This window comes from Eremothecium sinecaudum, chromosome IV, assembly GCF_001548555.1.
Source record: "Eremothecium sinecaudum strain ATCC 58844 chromosome IV, complete sequence".
In the NCBI taxonomy this organism is placed as follows: domain Eukaryota; kingdom Fungi; phylum Ascomycota; class Saccharomycetes; order Saccharomycetales; family Saccharomycetaceae; genus Eremothecium; species Eremothecium sinecaudum.
Window position 1 is genome coordinate 1,121,260 of NC_030895.1, and position 18,553 is coordinate 1,139,812.

General features: G+C 41.1%; 11 protein-coding genes across 11 annotated transcripts, besides 1 other annotated feature; 6 read left to right on the forward strand and 5 right to left on the reverse strand.

Moving 5' to 3' along the window:
* Nucleotides 1-159: 159 nt before the first annotated feature.
* ICS2 (Ics2p) lies at nucleotides 160-1,083 on the reverse strand (the record flags this gene model as incomplete). Its single annotated transcript, XM_018132283.1, has 1 exon — nucleotides 160-1,083. The coding sequence occupies one exon, from the start codon at nucleotides 1,081-1,083 to the stop codon at nucleotides 160-162; it is 924 nt and encodes a 307-aa protein (XP_017987772.1).
* Nucleotides 1,084-1,843: 760 nt separating this feature from the next.
* On the reverse strand, nucleotides 1,844-2,599 carry LEE1 (Lee1p; the record flags this gene model as incomplete). Its single annotated transcript, XM_018132284.1, has 1 exon — nucleotides 1,844-2,599. The coding sequence occupies one exon, from the start codon at nucleotides 2,597-2,599 to the stop codon at nucleotides 1,844-1,846; it is 756 nt and encodes a 251-aa protein (XP_017987773.1).
* A 593-nt stretch (nucleotides 2,600-3,192) lies between these two features.
* Nucleotides 3,193-4,731, forward strand: AMN1 (Amn1p; the record flags this gene model as incomplete). Its single annotated transcript, XM_018132285.1, has 1 exon — nucleotides 3,193-4,731. One exon carries the CDS (start codon nucleotides 3,193-3,195, stop codon nucleotides 4,729-4,731), a length of 1,539 nt encoding a protein of 512 aa, XP_017987774.1.
* A 111-nt stretch (nucleotides 4,732-4,842) lies between these two features.
* LGE1 (Lge1p) lies at nucleotides 4,843-5,775 on the forward strand (the record flags this gene model as incomplete). The annotated part of the gene is made up of 1 exon (XM_018132286.1): nucleotides 4,843-5,775. The coding sequence occupies one exon, from the start codon at nucleotides 4,843-4,845 to the stop codon at nucleotides 5,773-5,775; it is 933 nt and encodes a 310-aa protein (XP_017987775.1).
* Nucleotides 5,776-5,931: 156 nt separating this feature from the next.
* On the forward strand, nucleotides 5,932-6,981 carry IFA38 (ketoreductase; the record flags this gene model as incomplete). Its single annotated transcript, XM_018132287.1, has 1 exon — nucleotides 5,932-6,981. One exon carries the CDS (start codon nucleotides 5,932-5,934, stop codon nucleotides 6,979-6,981), a length of 1,050 nt encoding a protein of 349 aa, XP_017987776.1.
* Nucleotides 6,982-7,137: 156 nt separating this feature from the next.
* CDC28 (cyclin-dependent serine/threonine-protein kinase CDC28) lies at nucleotides 7,138-8,025 on the forward strand (the record flags this gene model as incomplete). Its single annotated transcript, XM_018132288.1, has 1 exon — nucleotides 7,138-8,025. The coding sequence occupies one exon, from the start codon at nucleotides 7,138-7,140 to the stop codon at nucleotides 8,023-8,025; it is 888 nt and encodes a 295-aa protein (XP_017987777.1).
* A 378-nt stretch (nucleotides 8,026-8,403) lies between these two features.
* Nucleotides 8,404-9,494: a sequence feature (Syntenic conserved sequence found in Eremothecium cymbalariae, Eremothecium coryli; not in Ashbya gossypii).
* A 499-nt stretch (nucleotides 9,495-9,993) lies between these two features.
* Nucleotides 9,994-11,442, reverse strand: TOS1 (Tos1p; the record flags this gene model as incomplete). Its single annotated transcript, XM_018132289.1, has 1 exon — nucleotides 9,994-11,442. One exon carries the CDS (start codon nucleotides 11,440-11,442, stop codon nucleotides 9,994-9,996), a length of 1,449 nt encoding a protein of 482 aa, XP_017987778.1.
* A 1,014-nt stretch (nucleotides 11,443-12,456) lies between these two features.
* On the forward strand, nucleotides 12,457-12,642 carry YSY6 (Ysy6p; the record flags this gene model as incomplete). Its single annotated transcript, XM_018132290.1, has 1 exon — nucleotides 12,457-12,642. The coding sequence occupies one exon, from the start codon at nucleotides 12,457-12,459 to the stop codon at nucleotides 12,640-12,642; it is 186 nt and encodes a 61-aa protein (XP_017987779.1).
* A 384-nt stretch (nucleotides 12,643-13,026) lies between these two features.
* EXO5 (Exo5p) lies at nucleotides 13,027-14,586 on the forward strand (the record flags this gene model as incomplete). Its single annotated transcript, XM_018132291.1, has 1 exon — nucleotides 13,027-14,586. The coding sequence occupies one exon, from the start codon at nucleotides 13,027-13,029 to the stop codon at nucleotides 14,584-14,586; it is 1,560 nt and encodes a 519-aa protein (XP_017987780.1).
* Nucleotides 14,587-15,197: 611 nt separating this feature from the next.
* On the reverse strand, nucleotides 15,198-15,617 carry GRX5 (monothiol glutaredoxin GRX5; the record flags this gene model as incomplete). The annotated part of the gene is made up of 1 exon (XM_018132292.1): nucleotides 15,198-15,617. The coding sequence occupies one exon, from the start codon at nucleotides 15,615-15,617 to the stop codon at nucleotides 15,198-15,200; it is 420 nt and encodes a 139-aa protein (XP_017987781.1).
* Nucleotides 15,618-15,896: 279 nt separating this feature from the next.
* On the reverse strand, nucleotides 15,897-18,164 carry FAA2 (medium-chain fatty acid-CoA ligase FAA2; the record flags this gene model as incomplete). Its single annotated transcript, XM_018132293.1, has 1 exon — nucleotides 15,897-18,164. One exon carries the CDS (start codon nucleotides 18,162-18,164, stop codon nucleotides 15,897-15,899), a length of 2,268 nt encoding a protein of 755 aa, XP_017987782.1.
* Nucleotides 18,165-18,553: the final 389 nt, after the last annotated feature.

An 18,553-nucleotide genomic window follows, 5' to 3' on the forward strand; every position in this document is an offset into this window, starting at 1 on the left:
CAGTATGGCAAAGTGTACACAACCTAATATATACTAATAAAAACAGTAAGCGCTTTTAGAAATCCTTAAGCTTACCGATTTGGACCCTCCAGGGGTTACTGTGAATACCGAAAAGCCTTGTTAACATCGTCTCTAAAATACAAGAATCAAGCAATATCATTATTCTCTTGTTTTAATCGCTGAATCACCAGGACCAGTATTATTTGGACTCAAACTGTCAGGAGACGTTGTTCCAGACCTTTCTCTGGTCACTTTTGGTATGTCATACTTCTCTTTTTCCCAAATCCCGGTCTCCAGATTTATAACTGGATTCCCAATATCACCTGTCTCAGGGCAATGCGCAAACACATGTCTCTTAGCCTCAACTCCATTTTTCTCAACGAAATCCAACAAACTGCTAAATGTTCCAGCTGAGTTCCTACGTATTTGCTCCTTGGTATCTTTAGAAATTGCATCAAGTGAAGCCAACAAGTTTTCTGCTCTAACTCTTGTGCTACCGCTGGTTTCATCGACATGTGACTTAGTCTTTGAATTACCGTCTTCCAGACCCATAGCAATTGGAAGTGAAATAAAATCTCTTGACCTCCGATGTATGGACCTCTTACCAAGTGGACCTGTTGAAGCAATAGACATTATACTGCTTGCGGTACTTTCAGGATTTCCTGTGGAATATACGCTTGACCTCCTTTGTGAGCTCAACAGTGACAACATATGTGAGTCCTGACTGCTTTTCCTACTTTCAGACCAAAACTTTGACTTCAACTTAGAATATTGAGAATCCACTGGATCATGACTGCTGTCTATTGTGAAGTGCTTCAAGTGGTTGAAGAGCGCTTCGGATTGCGATTCCTCCATATTGAAAGACTTTTCAATCTGCGAAAGTGATGCCGACCTTTCCGCCGAGTTCGTAGAGTTTGTTCTTCTGGGCACATTCCCATTTGCAGAATACCCCGGAGTATTTAAGAGGTGGTACGACCGCGATGATGTATCTGCATGCAAAGGTAACATCATTTGGTTATCCTCTTGCATTATAGTGGGGTTATATAGAGACTTACGGCGGGTGGTACCATGAGAGCTCGACATAATATTTTCACAAGGAATAGTCGCTATCTATATTCTTTCCTCTAGCAGTTAACAGTTTTGTAAGAGATATTCCTAAATCGTAATTGTAATATACATGTGTTTTACAACATCACGGTCATCACCATTTTTTCTTCTTTTAAGCTACAGATGACTACGCTAGCGTACCTGTTAATGAAAGCCCAATTAACGGTGTGTCCACCGTTTGTTACATCCCACTGTGTACTAAAAGTTGTCTTGCTCTCAGAAAATGGCCCTTTTTTTTGGCAGTGCATAATCCGGCAGACCCGCCCGTGGGATTTTTGCGTAATGCTATGCCTAGGATTGTTTTGTTAATCGCAAGGACTTATTTAATCATGATGTCAAGCCTAAAAGGGTGTCCCACTACATTATATACTCAATTCTTAGCAATTTTTTAGTTCCCAGTTGCACAATTAGTTGTATCAGTGACGCGCTACTGGAACAATATCCTATAATTCGACTATATTGTCCCTAATAATGGCAATTATTTCAAATCCAAACCATTTCAAATACCAATGTTCTAAAGCTTTCCTAGGCTCCAATAGTCCCTGCCACACTTCATTCTTTCATAATCACTGAAAAACTAGATCCTTTTTTTAGCATTATTTTAATTTGATTTTGACTCTTGCAGTCTAAATCAAGCATAACGATCCTGTTCTTTTTTTTTAAGCTCTAAAGACCTTATTATCAAACAAATATCAAGAAAACAAAACATCTCAAAACAAAATTATGTGTGTTATCTCTAGTAGAAGCTTTGGTGCAGATCATCGATCAGAAACTGTATTTCTTCACTTGGCTGCTGCTGTTGCCTTGAACCATTTCCTCTGCTATTTCTTTCAGTGTCACCTGGCGCGCAAATCGTAGTCCCAGAACCTCCCGGGACCTCTTGACCGTAAATCTTCATATTAGTTAAATCCTGTGTCAGGTGACGCAACTGATTTTCGATCCAGTTGGTGTCAGTGCTAAAATCAAACGCAGAGGACCCGCCGCTGCTGCCTGCGACACTATTCCAAGGCGACTGAGCTACAGTGCCGGTTTGGTAGACATAGTTATTAGAAGATAAAGGGTGCGCCGCGTTATCTAATAATGATAATGGCGGACTTGTTGCAGTCACCGTAGGAGACCATGTATTACTAAGTAATACTGGCTGAATCTCATTCTGAACCGTATTGCGTAGCTGCCGAGATCTGTTGTTAGCTCGAGTACCATCTGGCAATATATGTGCATTTGCGCATCGCGCACCAAATCTACAATTCCCCTTCTCGAAATATCTGCATGGTGTCTGGTCCGCTGTAGCTTCATTCAAGGAGTGTGAGAAAGGGCATGTAGTCCCCGCCTGACACATGCCTTGTCGATAGAATTTGCATGGAACGTGCGAATAGTGCTTCTGACCGATCTGCTGCTGTTGCTGATGCCCAGAACGGGCTCTGCTACTACTGCTACGCCTACCACGACCAGACTTTTGAGTTCCTGAACCGTTTTGTAACGCCGAATACATCACCACCAGCTTATTGCAAGTTGGGTGATTGACGTCCATTCTCTACTTAGCTACTAGTATCATATTCGCTGCCTATCTATATGGCTCGCGATCGATCCCCTTCACTAGATACTACTGATACAGCTCTGTCCGCATCAAAGGGGTGAATCGATAAGGGGTCCAAAGATACAATTCATTTGTTACCTTGTGTGGATAATAGGGGGGCGGAAGGGGCCGCGCGATGTCGCATTAGATCCATTTGCGGTTAGCTTATTATTACTGTATCATAAAAGAATCACCGATGTGTCAGGTTCATGAGATATGTCACATAAATACGTAAAGATTAGAAGGAGCTATACTCTATGCGATTGCATTAAGTCGCAGATCTCAGAGGCCAAGAAAACACGTAGTTTTGTTTATTATTTGCATCAATCGTTCTACTGCGTAACTTAGAACATACCCGACAAGCTTATTATACAAAACACCGAAAATACTAGGCTGGTTTCAAACTGAAAAGTAATAGACGCTACCATATTAGACATAAATATATATATGTATTAAGAGGCCTAAAGAGGCTAGACTTCTTAGGATGCATCACCGCGGATAAAGCTCGAATGCAGATTTCATCATTGCCATACTCCCCGGTTAAGAGAAGCCACGATGGGTCAGAAACTACGCCCGTTGTAGCAAAGCGAGTGCTAACGAATAGCTTTATATCCCGATTGCATAGCGATAATATATATGGAGATGGGGATGGGAGGACTTTGAGTGAGATTTTCCTTGATACCGGTGAAGATTTAGAATCGTACTGTGAAAAGACTTCCATAGATAAACCACTATGGACACCAAAGGTACTACAGGATATTACACTTGCTGCAGAGTTCTCAAGTCTTAGTTTGCGTACACCCTCAGCGGCTAGTGCTGCAACAATCTGTTGCGAGAGTAGTAGCGACGAAGACAATGAGCGCTGGAAGCGAATGCCCCACGTCATCTTTCAGATACCGGAAATTGTGGAATTGATAATTAGAGCTGTCACTGCAAATACTCGTATGCCACAGGAGCGACCGGGCCGAAGAAGAACGGAATGGGCGAGAAACATGCCGCCGTATGTGCGCGGAAACTCTATGAAGGATGCAGTGAGGGACCAACCTTATATAATTTCGATGCCTACGGCCCCACCAGAGGACGCGATCGATCCCGTGCCAATTTTACCTCTAAAGTCCTCCTCCAGCTGGAATTTGCATGCTTGTCTTCTTGTAAACCGCCTTTGGCATAAAGTTGCCTACGCGGTGCTACAAGAACGAGTATATTTCGATAGCCATGAGCTGTTATCCAATTACCTACTAGGTAGCTATCCTATGCAGCAGCATGTACGAAGGAAGGCTGAGCTTATAGTTCTCCATAGGCTAAGCGCTCTAAGCCAACCAGAACTCGATAGGCTTCTCCACGTGACAGTCGGAGATCGACTACAATGGCTTGAGCTATACATCTGCCCTCGCGCACTGCCCCGCGCAGTGGATTTACTAAGAGCGCCAGATTTGCGGCGCTTAGTGATCCCGGGCAATAAAGTTGTCAACGATTACTACCTGGAGCAGGTATCTGGTATATTTCCGAATTTAGAAACGCTTGACCTAAGAGCTTGCGACCAGGTTAGTGACGCTGGAATCACTAAACTGGCTGCAAAATGCGCACTATTGAAAACAATTAATCTAGGACGCCACCGCAATGGTCACTTGATTACTAGTGTGTCAGTAGTAGCACTGGCGAGACATACGCAGTTAGCAACGCTGGGCGTCGCGGGCTGTGATATCGATGATAAAGGACTGTGGGAATTAGCTGATCATCGTGGACCATATATGACCAGACTTTCCCTTAATAACTGCAGACTGCTTACCAACCATTCACTTCCTGCATTAATGGAGTTCAATAGTTTTCCACGCATTTCTGTTCTAGGTCTCAGAAATACTGGTATTACGGATGTTAGATCATTAGTACGATACAGACGGTGGAAAACAAGCCAAGGCAGTCCAGTCCTGCTGGAAGGCTGCGAACGTTTGACTATCTTATTTGAAGAGGAAGAACGTAAAATCAAGTGCGAGAATTACGCGAGAGTAATTCGAGCTTTAACACGATGGGTAAATAAGGAAGAGTGAAATGTATCTTGTTAATAGTTAGAGTAACTTTTTGTATAACAACATGTGCGATGAGCTAAAAAAAAACCTTCTCTATAACACTACCTGAAACAGTATTCCCTAAAAGCCACAATGAGCGATCCCAATAGACCTGTAAACGGCCAAGATTACCATCAGAATACATCAAATAACCCACCACCGCCGCCTTTCCCTCCTACATCAAGGTCTTCAGTTCCTTCGTCTGCCCACGGACCAGGTGTTCGTTCGTCCTCATCTTCCACAAGTCCTTCATATTACTACCATCCACAATCCCAGGGATACCCTTCCAGAGGTAGTAGCGACCAACATCATCACGTAGGTTATCGTCAGAGTTACTCTAGGGGCAACAGCAGCGGATATCGTGGTGGAGGAATAAACAACTCAAGCGGCCGCTATCACCACTATGGTGGCTATAATCATGGGTATGGCGCTCAAGGGATGTACCGTGGAGGATACTATGGCGGTTATGGTGGCGGTGGGACCTATCATTCAAGCTACCGCCACCAACATGGAGGATACAATACATATAACAATCAGCATGAACAACAGCTCCACGTAGCACAGCATTCAACACAGCAAAATAATGAACAGTCACGATACAGCACGACACAGCAACATGGCCGTACTAATGCTACTGAAACCACTTCTTCAGGTGTAGCTCCCGGTGTAGCTCCAGCCCCAGCAGCAGCTGCCGTAACCGCAGCACCACTGGCAGCCCAGCAAGCTCAACAGCCTCAAGTAACTACGCAGCAAGCAAGATCACAAAACCCTCGCTTTGAGGTTACTGACGATCCTATACTTCATCTAACGGAATTAGACAAGTCTACCGATGATCCGCAAAGAGTTGAAGAGATACGAAGAGTATTCCATGATAGTGATCTCATTGACCAGCAACTAGGCCGGCAGAAATTGGCTATGTGGAAAACCGAGCTTGAGCTAGGTTTATTGGATACCCAGTCAGAAAAAGACGCATTAAATGTTCAGTTGAACCAAGAAAATCTCGACACACTACTAATGGAAGGTTAAGAATCCTAATGTAGATCGCCTCTCTATATGTCCCTAAAACTGAATCAAGTCTGAAAATTGTTTTTACATCCATATATATTTTTCTTCTGCAGAAAAAATTGGCAGCTACCTTATGACCTGGATTCTTACTTACAATTCACAGATTTAAGACCAAAAATGGCTTGCTCAATGACATTTCTTTCATTTATCAATGTTTTTGAACACCTTATTGGAAATAATACTATAATTGGTGCTTTACTTTGGCTTGCACTAGTTTTGGGGGTGTTCAAGCTCACCATTGTTTTCCTTTCCTTTGGGTCGTTATTGGCATCTTTAACTGTTTTGCCATCTACATCATATAAGAGATATGGCTTAGATAAGGGTGCGTACGCATTAATTACAGGCGCTTCGGATGGTATCGGAAAGGAGTTTGCAGTTCAGTTAGCCGAGCGTGGGTTCAATTTATTACTTGTTTCTCGTACACTCTCTAAGCTTGAAGCTATCCAAAAGGAACTCCGTGACCGCTTTGGCATTGATGTACGCATTCTAGCGCTAGATATAGCTCGGGATGACCCTGCAAACTATTCGGCTGTTCAAGATCTCTGTGCTGACCTTCCTGTCACCATTCTCATTAACAATGTTGGGCAGTCACATTCTATTCCTGTCCCATTCCTAGAAACCACCGAGCAGGAATTGCGTAACATAATTACTATAAACACCACTGCAACACTCCTAATTACAAAAATGGTCGCTCCTAAACTTGTTCACAATGCTCGCAGCCTAGGCTGCCACGGTCTCATTCTTACTATGGGATCTTTTGCCGGTCTCGTTCCATCGCCTTTGCTTGCTGTATACTCTGGTTCTAAGGCTTTTCTCCAAAATTGGTCTAGCGCATTGGCAACTGAGCTTGCAAGTGATAATGTTGATGTACAGCTTGTTGTTTCCTATTTAGTTACATCTGCAATGTCAAAGATCCGCCGCACTTCAGCTTTGATTCCAAATCCGCGGCAATTTGTTTCCAGCACACTCTCAAATGTGGGAAGGCGTGTTGGAGCTCAAGAAAGATTTGCTACTATTACTCCATACTGGTCCCATGCACTCTACCATTTTGCAATTGTTAGCGTGCTTGGCGCATACTCAAAGCTTGTTTCTACTATAAACTATAAAGGCCATTTAGACGTGCGTAAAAGAGCACTTCGTAAGGCTGCCTTAGCAAAAAAGGATTGAAGACTACTTATGGATGCTATTACTATATAAAAGCAATGATACATACTTATCGTTTTAATGAGTCCCTCGTGACGCTAAGTACCTTTTAAGAAAATTTTGAACTGCCAAGTGTAAAGTGTTATCAATCGCCACCCTAAGAAGTAAACAAACACTAGAATGAGCGATCTAACTAACTATAAACGTCTGGAGAAGGTTGGAGAAGGTACTTATGGTGTTGTCTACAAAGCTGTCGATCTTCGCCATGGACAACGGATTGTGGCACTAAAGAAGATCCGCCTTGAGAGTGAAGATGAGGGCGTCCCCAGTACCGCAATTCGTGAGATTTCACTTTTAAAGGAGCTTAAGGATGATAATATTGTTAGACTTTACGATATTGTTCATTCAGATGCACATAAGCTTTATCTAGTGTTTGAATTTTTGGATTTGGATCTCAAAAGGTATATGGAGTCTATCCCAAAAGACCAGCCATTGGGTGATAAGATTATCAAAAAATTTATGATGCAACTTTGTAAGGGTATAGCCTACTGTCACTCTCATCGAATCATCCACCGTGATCTAAAGCCACAGAACTTGCTGATTAACCGTAATGGTAATTTGAAGTTGGGTGACTTTGGTTTAGCACGAGCATTTGGAGTCCCATTACGTGCTTATACCCACGAAATTGTTACTCTTTGGTACCGTGCACCAGAAGTTCTCTTGGGTGGCAAGCAGTACTCTACTGGTGTCGACGTGTGGTCCATTGGATGCATTTTCGCCGAGATGTGTAACCGCAAGCCTCTATTCAGTGGTGACAGTGAGATCGATCAAATCTTCAAGATATTTAGGGTTCTCGGAACTCCAAACGAAAGTGTGTGGCCAGATATTGTCTATCTTCCAGATTTTAAAGCATCGTTTCCTAAATGGCAGCGTAAGGACCTTGCAAGTGTTGTTCCATCGCTAAACCATCGCGGTATCGACCTGCTCGACAAGTTAATTACTTACGATCCAATACACCGTATAAGTGCAAAATGGGCAGTAGCTCATCCGTACTTTAAGGAAGAATGACCGCACTCTACCATCTGACGCTTGTTTACTGTTCGTTTCATTTAAGAATACAGCCGGATACAGGGTTACCCGTGTACGGTGAATACCGCAGAGCTATGGGTTGCTAACTAGACCAGGGATTTTTAGCGTTTAGTTTATTGTCTAACATTGCTTAGTCAAGTCGAGTTTTCTCTTTGGGTTAAGCTGATTTTATGATTTTTTGTCAATGCGGAGAGTCCGCATTGCGTTATCGAACAACGGGAAAATACTTTCCTTTTTGTGATATGGCTGTACAGCAATAATGACATTCTCTATGCAAAGACTATGAGTGTTCAATTACTTGCTATAATGTTATCCTGTAGAGTATTCACAAGTACACCCGTGTTTCAAACAAGTCGACGATGAGCAGGGAATTTTGGTAAATGGTTATTTCAAACGCCATAGCTCGTTCCTTGATTTTTTATATATGCTTCAACTTATTGATGCTTGCTGCAGATGATGAAACTACGGGGAACTTTTATATGCTGATTTGAATCCCCTACCTGACACTGCTTATCAAAAGTTGATACCTAAAATTATACATCAAACGTTTAAGAAGGCAAAGGTACTAGACGGATGAAACAATGGACAACAGCGATGCAAAGATTTGCATCCTGATTATGATTATGAGTTCTGGACCGATGAACACATGCATGATTTTATTAAACAGCAGTATCCATGGTTTCTGAAGAAGTTTGATGGCTACCGATATCCCATCAACAGAGCAGATTCTCTACGTTATTTTATACTTTTAAATTTTGGAGGTGCTTACATCGACTTATGTGAATGCAGGAGGAGGTTAGATTCTTATTAAATGTACCCGCGTTTGTTCGGAAAAACTTCTCCACTGGGTTTCGAATGATGTTATGGGCTCTATGCCAGGGCATGCTTTCTTCAAAAAAGCGGTCCATTTTCTATCATATCTTGATAGAAATTGGTGTATTCTTAATTCACGATTGTGTTTTCAACAGGCCCGCTATCTGTTTCTGTGATATGGAGTACAATCGTTAAGGGGGGAGGTTACAGCTGACCAACAAATACGTATACTCCAAACTGAAGACTATAAGATCCATGACAATTCGTTTTTTCCATTGCGCCTGGTTCTTCTGGCATCGTGAAGATGCTAATTCGTTAAACATTTGTCAAACCATATATTAGCATGTGTTGTCTTAGGCTTTATTGTTGGATTTGTTCTATTGTACGTTGAGTATTGCTTCTACAACTCTTGAAGTGCAGAGATCTTTCCAACCCCATTAACTTGATATCCAAGCTAATTTGCCTCAAACGCGAAGGCTACAGGCCAATTATAGCGTCACCATTACCAAATTATGTCTCGCATCATGACTTCTTGCATTCGGATAGACCAAGAAGGGATTTAATACAAACCAAACAGAGTTGTATTACCCGTCTCGAAAACGGGGATCCTGACTTACCAGCCTTGAGCCATCACCCTTACTTAAATAGCTGGCTATGATAACAATGACCAGCAACAGTGGTTTTTGCAAAGTTGCCGGTAGTCTAGCTGAACAATTTGTTTCGGCAAAATCAACTTTCCACAAGCTACAAGTGAACGTTGATGAAGAAGAACTAGTGATTTGGGGCTTCAAGAGGACTAGTTAATTTGCGGAACTACAAGTACTAGCTCATCGAGGATTGATAATGATCCGGAAAGCGGTCATTCCTTAAGGCGACCACGTGGTCATTATTAAGCGTAAAAGGACCATCTACATAGTCTTCGCCCAAGGACTAGTATATGTTACATAATCAATGGGTCTACAGATTTCGTGTTAAATAATGCGGAATGGCCGACAAATGCCTGCACTGTAAATACTTAGAGCATTGTTGCCGAATAAAGATGTTGAAAGGCGTTTCAGATATACAATTCTCTTAAAAAATCTAGATGTATTTACCGTTTCATTTATTTCCAATATAATTATTATACATCACAGCTCATGTCGACAACAAAGCCAAGGATCCTTCCTGGCTCAACCATGACATGACGGTTTCCGAAGACAAAGTATCTCCGAAGTCACCATCAACTTTAACAATGTGGATTTGCTTAGAGTCACCTGCAAAGATAACTGCAGCCTTCATAGACTGAGTAGTTGGTCTTGTAAAGTAGTCTTGAGAACCACCACCTCCGTAGACGTTGCCGTTATCACCTTGACCACTGTGAACGTGAGCAATTAACTTGTCAGAACCGGAATTCAAAATCTCAAATAAATCCAGTTCACCGCAACCAGTTTTCCAACAGGAACAAGTGGCCTTACCATATTGTAAAGTTCTTGGAATCTTAGCATTCAACATCCAAATAGCTGGCATGTCTTGGTTATCACCAGAGCCAGAGTTGTCATGTGGCATGGTAAATTCAAACATTAGGATTTTGAAGTCACCTCCAAAACCGTGGTGAGCTGGAATATTGTCTCTGTGGTAACCACAGTCACCAATACTGGTGTCATCACAAGATACACCAGAGAAAATAATCAACTCCTCGTTGGATTTCAACGTGACATCTCCTAAAGCAGTTGGAGATTTTGCGGCTGAACGACCATCGGCGCTAGCGTACGAAATAGAATTACCGAAAGCAGAAGACCAAACACCGGAGCCAGATCCACCGTGGTGGTTGAAGAACGTACAGTTAGTGGTAGAACCTGGGGTGTAGTGAGAAACTCTCTTCCACACAGCTGGGCCTAGATTACTAGAATCTGCTGCATCAGTGGCAGAAGCTAAACGATAGCTAGTGGTTGTAGTAGATTTTGGATTGGATTGATTGTTAACCTTAGCAGGTTTGCTGTTCTCCTTCTTACCAGATTTTTCGATGTCCTCGGCCTTAACATCGGACTTAGCATCGTCCTTCTTAGGTTCAGACTTCTTAGGTTCAGACTTCTTATCATCCTTCTTAGGTTCAGCATTGCCACCTTGTGGAACACTAGGCTTACCATCATGCTCAACAACTGGAGTTGGCTTGGCACCTAATCCAGTGATGATTCTACCCTCAGAATCAACATAGATAGTATGAACAACCTCAACCACCTTCAAATCTCTCTTCTTTTCATGATTGTGTTTTTTCTCAACGGTTTCTTCGCGCTTACTGAAGGAACCACCAGCAGTTGGGTAGTAAACACTAAATTCGTGCAACTTGAGTGGACCTTTAATGTGCACAGACATTTCCTCATTCAAAGGAGCCATACCGCCACTGAAGGTTACAGGCTTCTGGATACATTCACCGGTTTTCTCATCCATACTCACAACATCCTGGTAAGATCCTTGGTACCCAACGTTAGAGAAGATCACGGCGTTGGTAGTGTCGCAGAAAAAGTTCCCACCAGAGTTTTCACATACAGCGATAGTTCTGCCCAAAGAAAATAAACTGAGACTGATAACTTTAACAAACTTCATGTTCAAAGTATAACTATAGTAGATTTAGGTAATAAAAATTCTCGGCTTAAAATCACAAATATAATATATAAAGGAAGGACTGATAGTTGGTAATATGCCGTTGCTAGTTGACTTTTTAGTAAAACTAAAACTTAAAGTTTGATTCGAACTTTTTACGCTGAAAACAAGTATCTATCTAATACGATCTTATATAGGTCATAGATCTCAAAGCCTTTTATATGCTGTAAACAAACGGTGGAGTTACATTTCTTTTAGAAAATTGCCTAATCTTTTGTCTGTATCAGAACGCCTGAAAAGTGACCAGGTGTTAATTGTTCAAGCGTGTGACAGCAGTTCAGCCGCGAATATTGTACGGGTAGACGCGATTGTCCTTTTTACGGATAAGTTCCTACCCGTAGAAATAACTGCACAACGGGATTTTTTGGTGGTGATTTTTTTGGTGTAGTCTGTGCGGACATTTACCCTGTGTTGGGACTGTGTGAGCCTGCGCAGGCGTGGTTATCATGTATGAAAAGTAACAACGGTATTATATAACCTATCATGTCTTAGTAATCAACTTTACAAAGGACTGTAAATCTCTGCACAGTGGGCTAACATTTTCGACGGTTTGACGTCTGGTTCACAATAGGAGGAATTTTTTGAGATTACATGGGTTACTGAAATTCCGGTGGGCTTTTATCTACTCCTGAGTTCATAGTTATTGATATGTGGCCCTGTAGTAAACTTGTTCTCCACAAGCCCACGGGAATGCACTGCCCCAATTTGTCCCCATCACGTGGCTTTTATGTTATCACGTGATTAGCCTTTCCCCGAGAAATGCTAGTCGTTAGATCTCCCGTATGGCATGACAAGTTTTAAAAATGTCTTACTGCTTAGCACCTTATAGTAAGTAGTAGGCGACTAGTACACGCCGCCTTTTTTAGCATACATTTGAACACCGATACCTTCCTGGTGATTTAAAAAACAAGGACTCCAAACAGTAATTGCGAGTAATTTAGACTTATATAATCCACAATGGCCCATCAAACCCCAAGACAACGTGCTGCTAACCTGAAATTTGCAAAAGCTAACGAAAAGAAGCTAGGTAAACCAAAGGAGACCAAGAAGGCTGACTATCCGGTTTCAAAAACCTGGATGTTTGTGTTATTATTTTTGTTGATCGGGGGTGGTGTTTTAGAGTTAATTAGTATGCTATTTTAACCCTAATAAATGGAGTGTAAATATTGTATAATGTGAATAAGATCTAGGTTTATCCAATAAATGTTTTGCATCCGCTTAAATATGAATTCGAGTAAAATAAAGTGGCGCTGTTTTAATCAATGGGGTTTGTTAATGGATTTTCTTTTACTTTATACGATTTATCTTTTATTATAAGGCTTTTAAGAGGAAATGGGCGGCTAAATTCGTGAATATAATTCTACGTATTATTATAAGGAGGCTTGTATTGAATTTTTGGGTAAACAGTGATTTGAGCCCGGTGAAAGCTAAAACTAAAAAGATTTTATTTTTCGGAGAATATCTTTTGGGCGTTACACGACGATCGTTTACAGTCCTCTGTATTTGCTGGGATGCACGAAAGTAGGAATGCTTTCCAGTCTAGGGTATAATGTTAGGCTACGGTATTCCCGAAGCTTAGCTCGTACCATATCAGGTCCAGCGGGTGGCTTACCGGAGGTTAAACAGAGTGCCGCTACAAAGCAAAACTATATATTCATAAGCAGTCTTCGGAAGAAAAACCAAAAAGCTAAAGTGCTGGCTGTTCGCTCAAGCTTTCAATTAAAAGGTAGTGCTTTACTTCCTTACAGTAGACCAGCAGGCGTGAAAGCGCCTTATTGGTACATCAACAGGAAATCCAAAAAGCCTAATGCGGCTAATAAGAGGCTATCAGTCTCAAAACTTCTCACTAAATCGTGGTGTGAATTACGAAAAGCTTATGAGATTTACTCTGAGATTCCTATTTTTACTACATTTCGAATGAGAAAGGGAACGGAAATACACAAAAAATTAGAGGATGGCTTACATGTCGTGCCAACTGAAGTTGTGGAATTCAATGAGAACTTCATCACGGTCATTCCTCAGGATGAGTTACATAAATTTTCAGATCAGTGGCTTGGGTGCATTCATCGGTTGTTGACATTGTTTTATAAAGGTGAATGCCGGGAAGTGCTATGTCATAGGTATATGAGTCCTAAAAATGGAGAATTAGTGGAAGTATCTGACATAACTGACAGTGATGTATTAGTTAGTGGTATAGTAGACAATCTGAAGTTACTTAAAAGATATGCAGGCGACGCTATCTGTCCACTCCATGAGACTTTAATAGCTGATTGCAATTCGGATATCAGAAGGATCGCTGATTCTCTGCCGAGGATTGTAGAGGAAAAAAAGAATAATATGGAGGTAGTTGTTGCTGATACGAAGAGCAAGGCGCGTAGGACTACGAAATACTTGCCTAGTGTTGTATTTTCACAGAAGCTACAGGTTATGTTCTACATCAATTTCCTGAAAGAAATGGGTAAGGACAAGTACTCAACTTACTACATGCTACTGAAAAATGCTGAAATACGTGGTTTAGATATCGATGAGCCAATTCACATTTCTAAAGTTATACATATGATGATGTCGGAACCAACTATTCTATTTGACCTGAGGCGATTAAGAGACGGAGAACCAATTGGATTTGAACCATTTGACAATTTTTGTGCGAATAACAAACACTCATCTGCATATTCTTATAAGGACAGTATTTTTGAAAATGATTCTACAACCACTGCATACAAGGAATTTTTAACAACATGGAAAACTCCCGTAACGTTGAGATACCTCGCATCTAGAATGGCACAGCTCTATGCCTGCTTAGGTCCGTTGATTTCAGGTAAGGCCATTTTAGATTATCATTACAATGATGGAACATCTAGTATCGCAACTTTTGATTACGATCCAGAAATTTTAAAGAGAGAAAGCAAGAACAGTGGGTCTTTCTGGTTTGGTTTAAGAGATTTTGAGCCACCAAATCCTACGGTGGAAAACTTGGAAAGGATATGTGGAGTGTGCGATTATGTTAGTTCATGTCAATGGAGGAAGGGAAGCATCGAGAGGCGTCAAACTCTGGGCGAAGAACTTCAAAAAATCCAGTCACTGTAAATTACGCATCCTATATCATGGGGTAACTGACTTAAAGAATTATCTATATAATATGAACAGGTATTATCATTTGAATGCATTTAAAGAGTTACTTTGAACTTGGAATTGTCGAGGGAACATTACAGCTGCTTGAACGTGACCGTCACTTTTATTTGAGAGGAAACTTCAAAATGCAGAACTGCATTATATAGTTTACTCTTGAACCAGTGACGAAAATGAAATTATCTCTCACCAAGAACTGCAGTAAGCATCTCTTACTGAGAAATGTTCACTTACTGCAGATCCAGATATTGAGATCACATTTCAGTAGGTGGGGTATACTATTATTGCATGCAGTGAAAGTTATGCTAAATTCAAGATTGAATTTTATAAACCTCATCGCTTGAAATATAAACCGTCATACTTTGAGAGGCTCTTTGATCACTGTGATCTCTTCCCAGTGATATCTGACCAGGAGTCTCTTTCACACATGACGAATAATAAATATTAATTCTCACTTTTTCTTTCAAATTGAAAGAAAAGAGCGGAGTTTGTGAATAAAGAGCCATTATTTACAAGTCTAAAGGCATGAGAATACATATAATGGGATTAAATAAATGTGAAACGCACCATTATTCTTCTGGTACCAACACATCTGCTTTTTCTAGCAACTCGGCCAACTCCCCACTCTGGGCCATGCTAGTTATGACATCACATCCTCCTATGAACTCCTTGTTCACGTATAATTGTGGGATAGTAGGCCATTCTGAGAATTCTTTAATTCCTTCACGTAACTCAGGGTCTTCAAGAACATTGTAGGCAGCGAACTTTGCTGGGTCAACACCTTGTCTACCTAGAATGTTAATTGTAGCTCCCGAAAAACCACACTGAGGGAATTCTGGAGTGCCTTTCATAAATAGCACTACAGGAGCAGAATTTATAGCGTGTAATATCGCTTCCCTGCTTTCCTGACTTAGTAATCTAGTAAAGGAGACATTTGGATAAACTGGCTTACGCAGTAATGGCCTTCCAGCAATTCTCGTGAACAACATAACAAAGTTTTAACTATATATTCAATCAGGTTCTTTCTAAGCTAAAGTCATGTGTTAAAGAATATTTTAACTGTCGTTATAGTATCCATTTAGTCAACACAGTTCTCACAAATTATTTACTTATTACCCGGCTATGAGAAAGATGCTTCTCCATTAACCGCATGCCCCCCAACAATGGCAACCGGAACGAACAAATCATAAGTATGATGGAATTACTTTATTTACGACTTACGAATTGAGGACTATTTAGGACATGAAAAGTAGAGAAGCAAAACGTTATCATAATTTATCCGGCTTCGATATATTTCCTTGGGAATATAGTTCATTAATAATTGAACCGAATATTTTGCTACATTCGGCTCTCTTAGCCTTGAAGGTAGGCGTTAACGTACCATTTTCCATACTTAATGGCTCTATGTCAACATAAATATTACCCAGTTTCTCAAATCCTTGGAGATCACGAACGGCCGAGTTTAGAATTTTCAGGACGGTTTTCTTTAGATTGAGATCTTCGTTGACCCTACGAGGGAGCTCACTAGCTGAAATAGAACCGAAACCAGGCGCTACGCTGTCTAAAGCACTCTTTAGTAGAATAGGATCGATTCCAATAATTCCTACTAAAAATGTGCTGAAGATGTTACCGTGAACAAAAATCTGAGTGATCATTGGACAAGAAGTAACATATTGTGTTTCGATCTTTTCAGTAACAATATACTCACCCTGCGAAAGTTTAAACATATGCTTTATACGATCGATGATCCATAATCTTCCCTTGGCATCAATCATACCAATGTCCCCAGTCGAAAACCATCCCTCGGAGTCGAGTGCCTTACTAGTCTGCTTGGGATTTTTGTAATAACCGTTCATGGTTTGTGGACCACGTAACTGTACTTCACCCTTCAGGTCATTAACGGCATCATAGTTCATTTCAGGAACAGACTTTAATCTAAACTCACATGCAATACCAGGAGGACCAACACTTCCGCAGTCAGATTCGTGCGCTCTTGAAACGAAGGCACCAGCGTAACATTCCGTTAAACCATAACCGTTTTGTATGCTTACGTCTAATGCACTTCTCAAGAAGTTCATGGTACTTGGCGAAATTGGAGCAGAACCAGTGATCACATGCGTGGTTCTCGCAAATCCCAATTCTTCACGGATCTTGTTAATCAGCAACTTCCGGTACACCAAAGTGTTAATAAGGGAATCATCCTCCTTATCACTACTTTTAATCTTCTTCATCTTTGCATCTAATATGGTAGAAGCTATATTTTTGGTGATGTATGGTGTCTCAGAACTCAACAACTTCTTTTTAATGGCGCCCTCTAGTTTACTTAAAACCCGTGGAACTAGAGCAAACTTGAAAGGCCGCAAGATTTTGGAATCTTCAATAAGAACAGCAGGGTCAGGTTTATGTAAAAAGCCCATCGCAACACCCACTCCTAGCAATATAATGAGGGTCTCCCTTTCAAATATATGCGCCAAAGGTAGGAAAGACATATAGTAACGCTGTTCTGCTGTAAACTCTGTAGCAACGTTAGAGAAAGCAAAAGCAGCTGCCATGTTCTTATGAGTAAGTTCTACACCCTTAGGCAATGCAGTTGTACCAGAGGTAAAGTTTATGGTGTAAACAGACTCTGGAGTTGGAGGAATAGGCGGAATTCTATTCACTTCACCAATATGCTCAATTTGCCTAAAACTAAAGATGGCAACACGCTCACCCTTTTCATTCGTTTTTTTACCAAGCACAGTTTGGTTCAGATGGGCCAATTCGCTTGCATCTAGGTTATCCATAAGTATAATTGTATTTAAATTTGGTAACTTGTTAGCCAGTCCTATAATCTTGAACACATTCTCCTTATTTACAACAACCACAGGAGATTCAGTTAAATTCATAATATACTCTGAAGTATTTGGACCCAAAGTATCATACAATGCAGTACTAGTTAGAGAATAGGACTGACAAGCCAGATCGGTGATGACCCATTCCTTACGATTGGGAGCCATGATACCAACAATAAAGTCGTTCGAGGCACGAGGTCTCCCGCGTCTCATGTTAACAATTGACAAAACCCCAGATCCGAAGTTTAGAGCTCGTTGCTGAACTTCAGAGAAAGTCTCCCAAACATATTCTTCACCCCAAGTACCCGTCGCAGCATCATATGGACGCTCGCCTAAGCACTTCCTATCTGGATACATCTTCACAGACATATTGTAGATATTATAACCTGTATTCCAATTCTGGTCAATGCATGTCACCAATGCATCAGGACTACATATATTGCGATAGACCTGGCTATACTCGCCATTTGGGTCTTTTTTCGTCACTGGAACACTCTGAGGTTTATCAGCTAGACCATGTTCATGTAGAGGGAATGACTCAAATAATGCCTTATAGTAAGAAAAGCTGCCCTTTTCATGGCGGTCAAGTTCCTTCTTTACATCTTTGAAGGCAGGATTTCTTTCAATGAGCTCAATCAAAGTGATGACAGGATAACCAGAACCTGCACTGCCACCGGCTTGAGGATCTTTTATATTAGTCGACATCTTCTTTAGTTCTTGAACTTGACAACTACTCCGGATTGTTAAGGTCGGTTAAAAATACCCAAACCTTATATACTTTTAGTAGTATAATGTTCTTTACTATGGCAATGTTACCGCACTATTTGGGATGACCAGATTTCCCCAAATTCTCGCGGATAATTACTAAAGTGACTGTCGGTTGTTATAAGGCGGGGTAGAAGTCCTTTATACCCGGTTGAGTTTTCAGGGAGGAAATAGAACGGAAATTTCTTTAAGATTTCAATTAGAACTCTAATGCATTGTAGTTGGACATCAACCCTAGAACGTGGGGTCGGCAGCCTTAAATATGCGCTATTTATTAAGTTTTTGTGCGAGGTTTAGTAAAATAGTTGGGTTACAGTAGCTACTGTTGA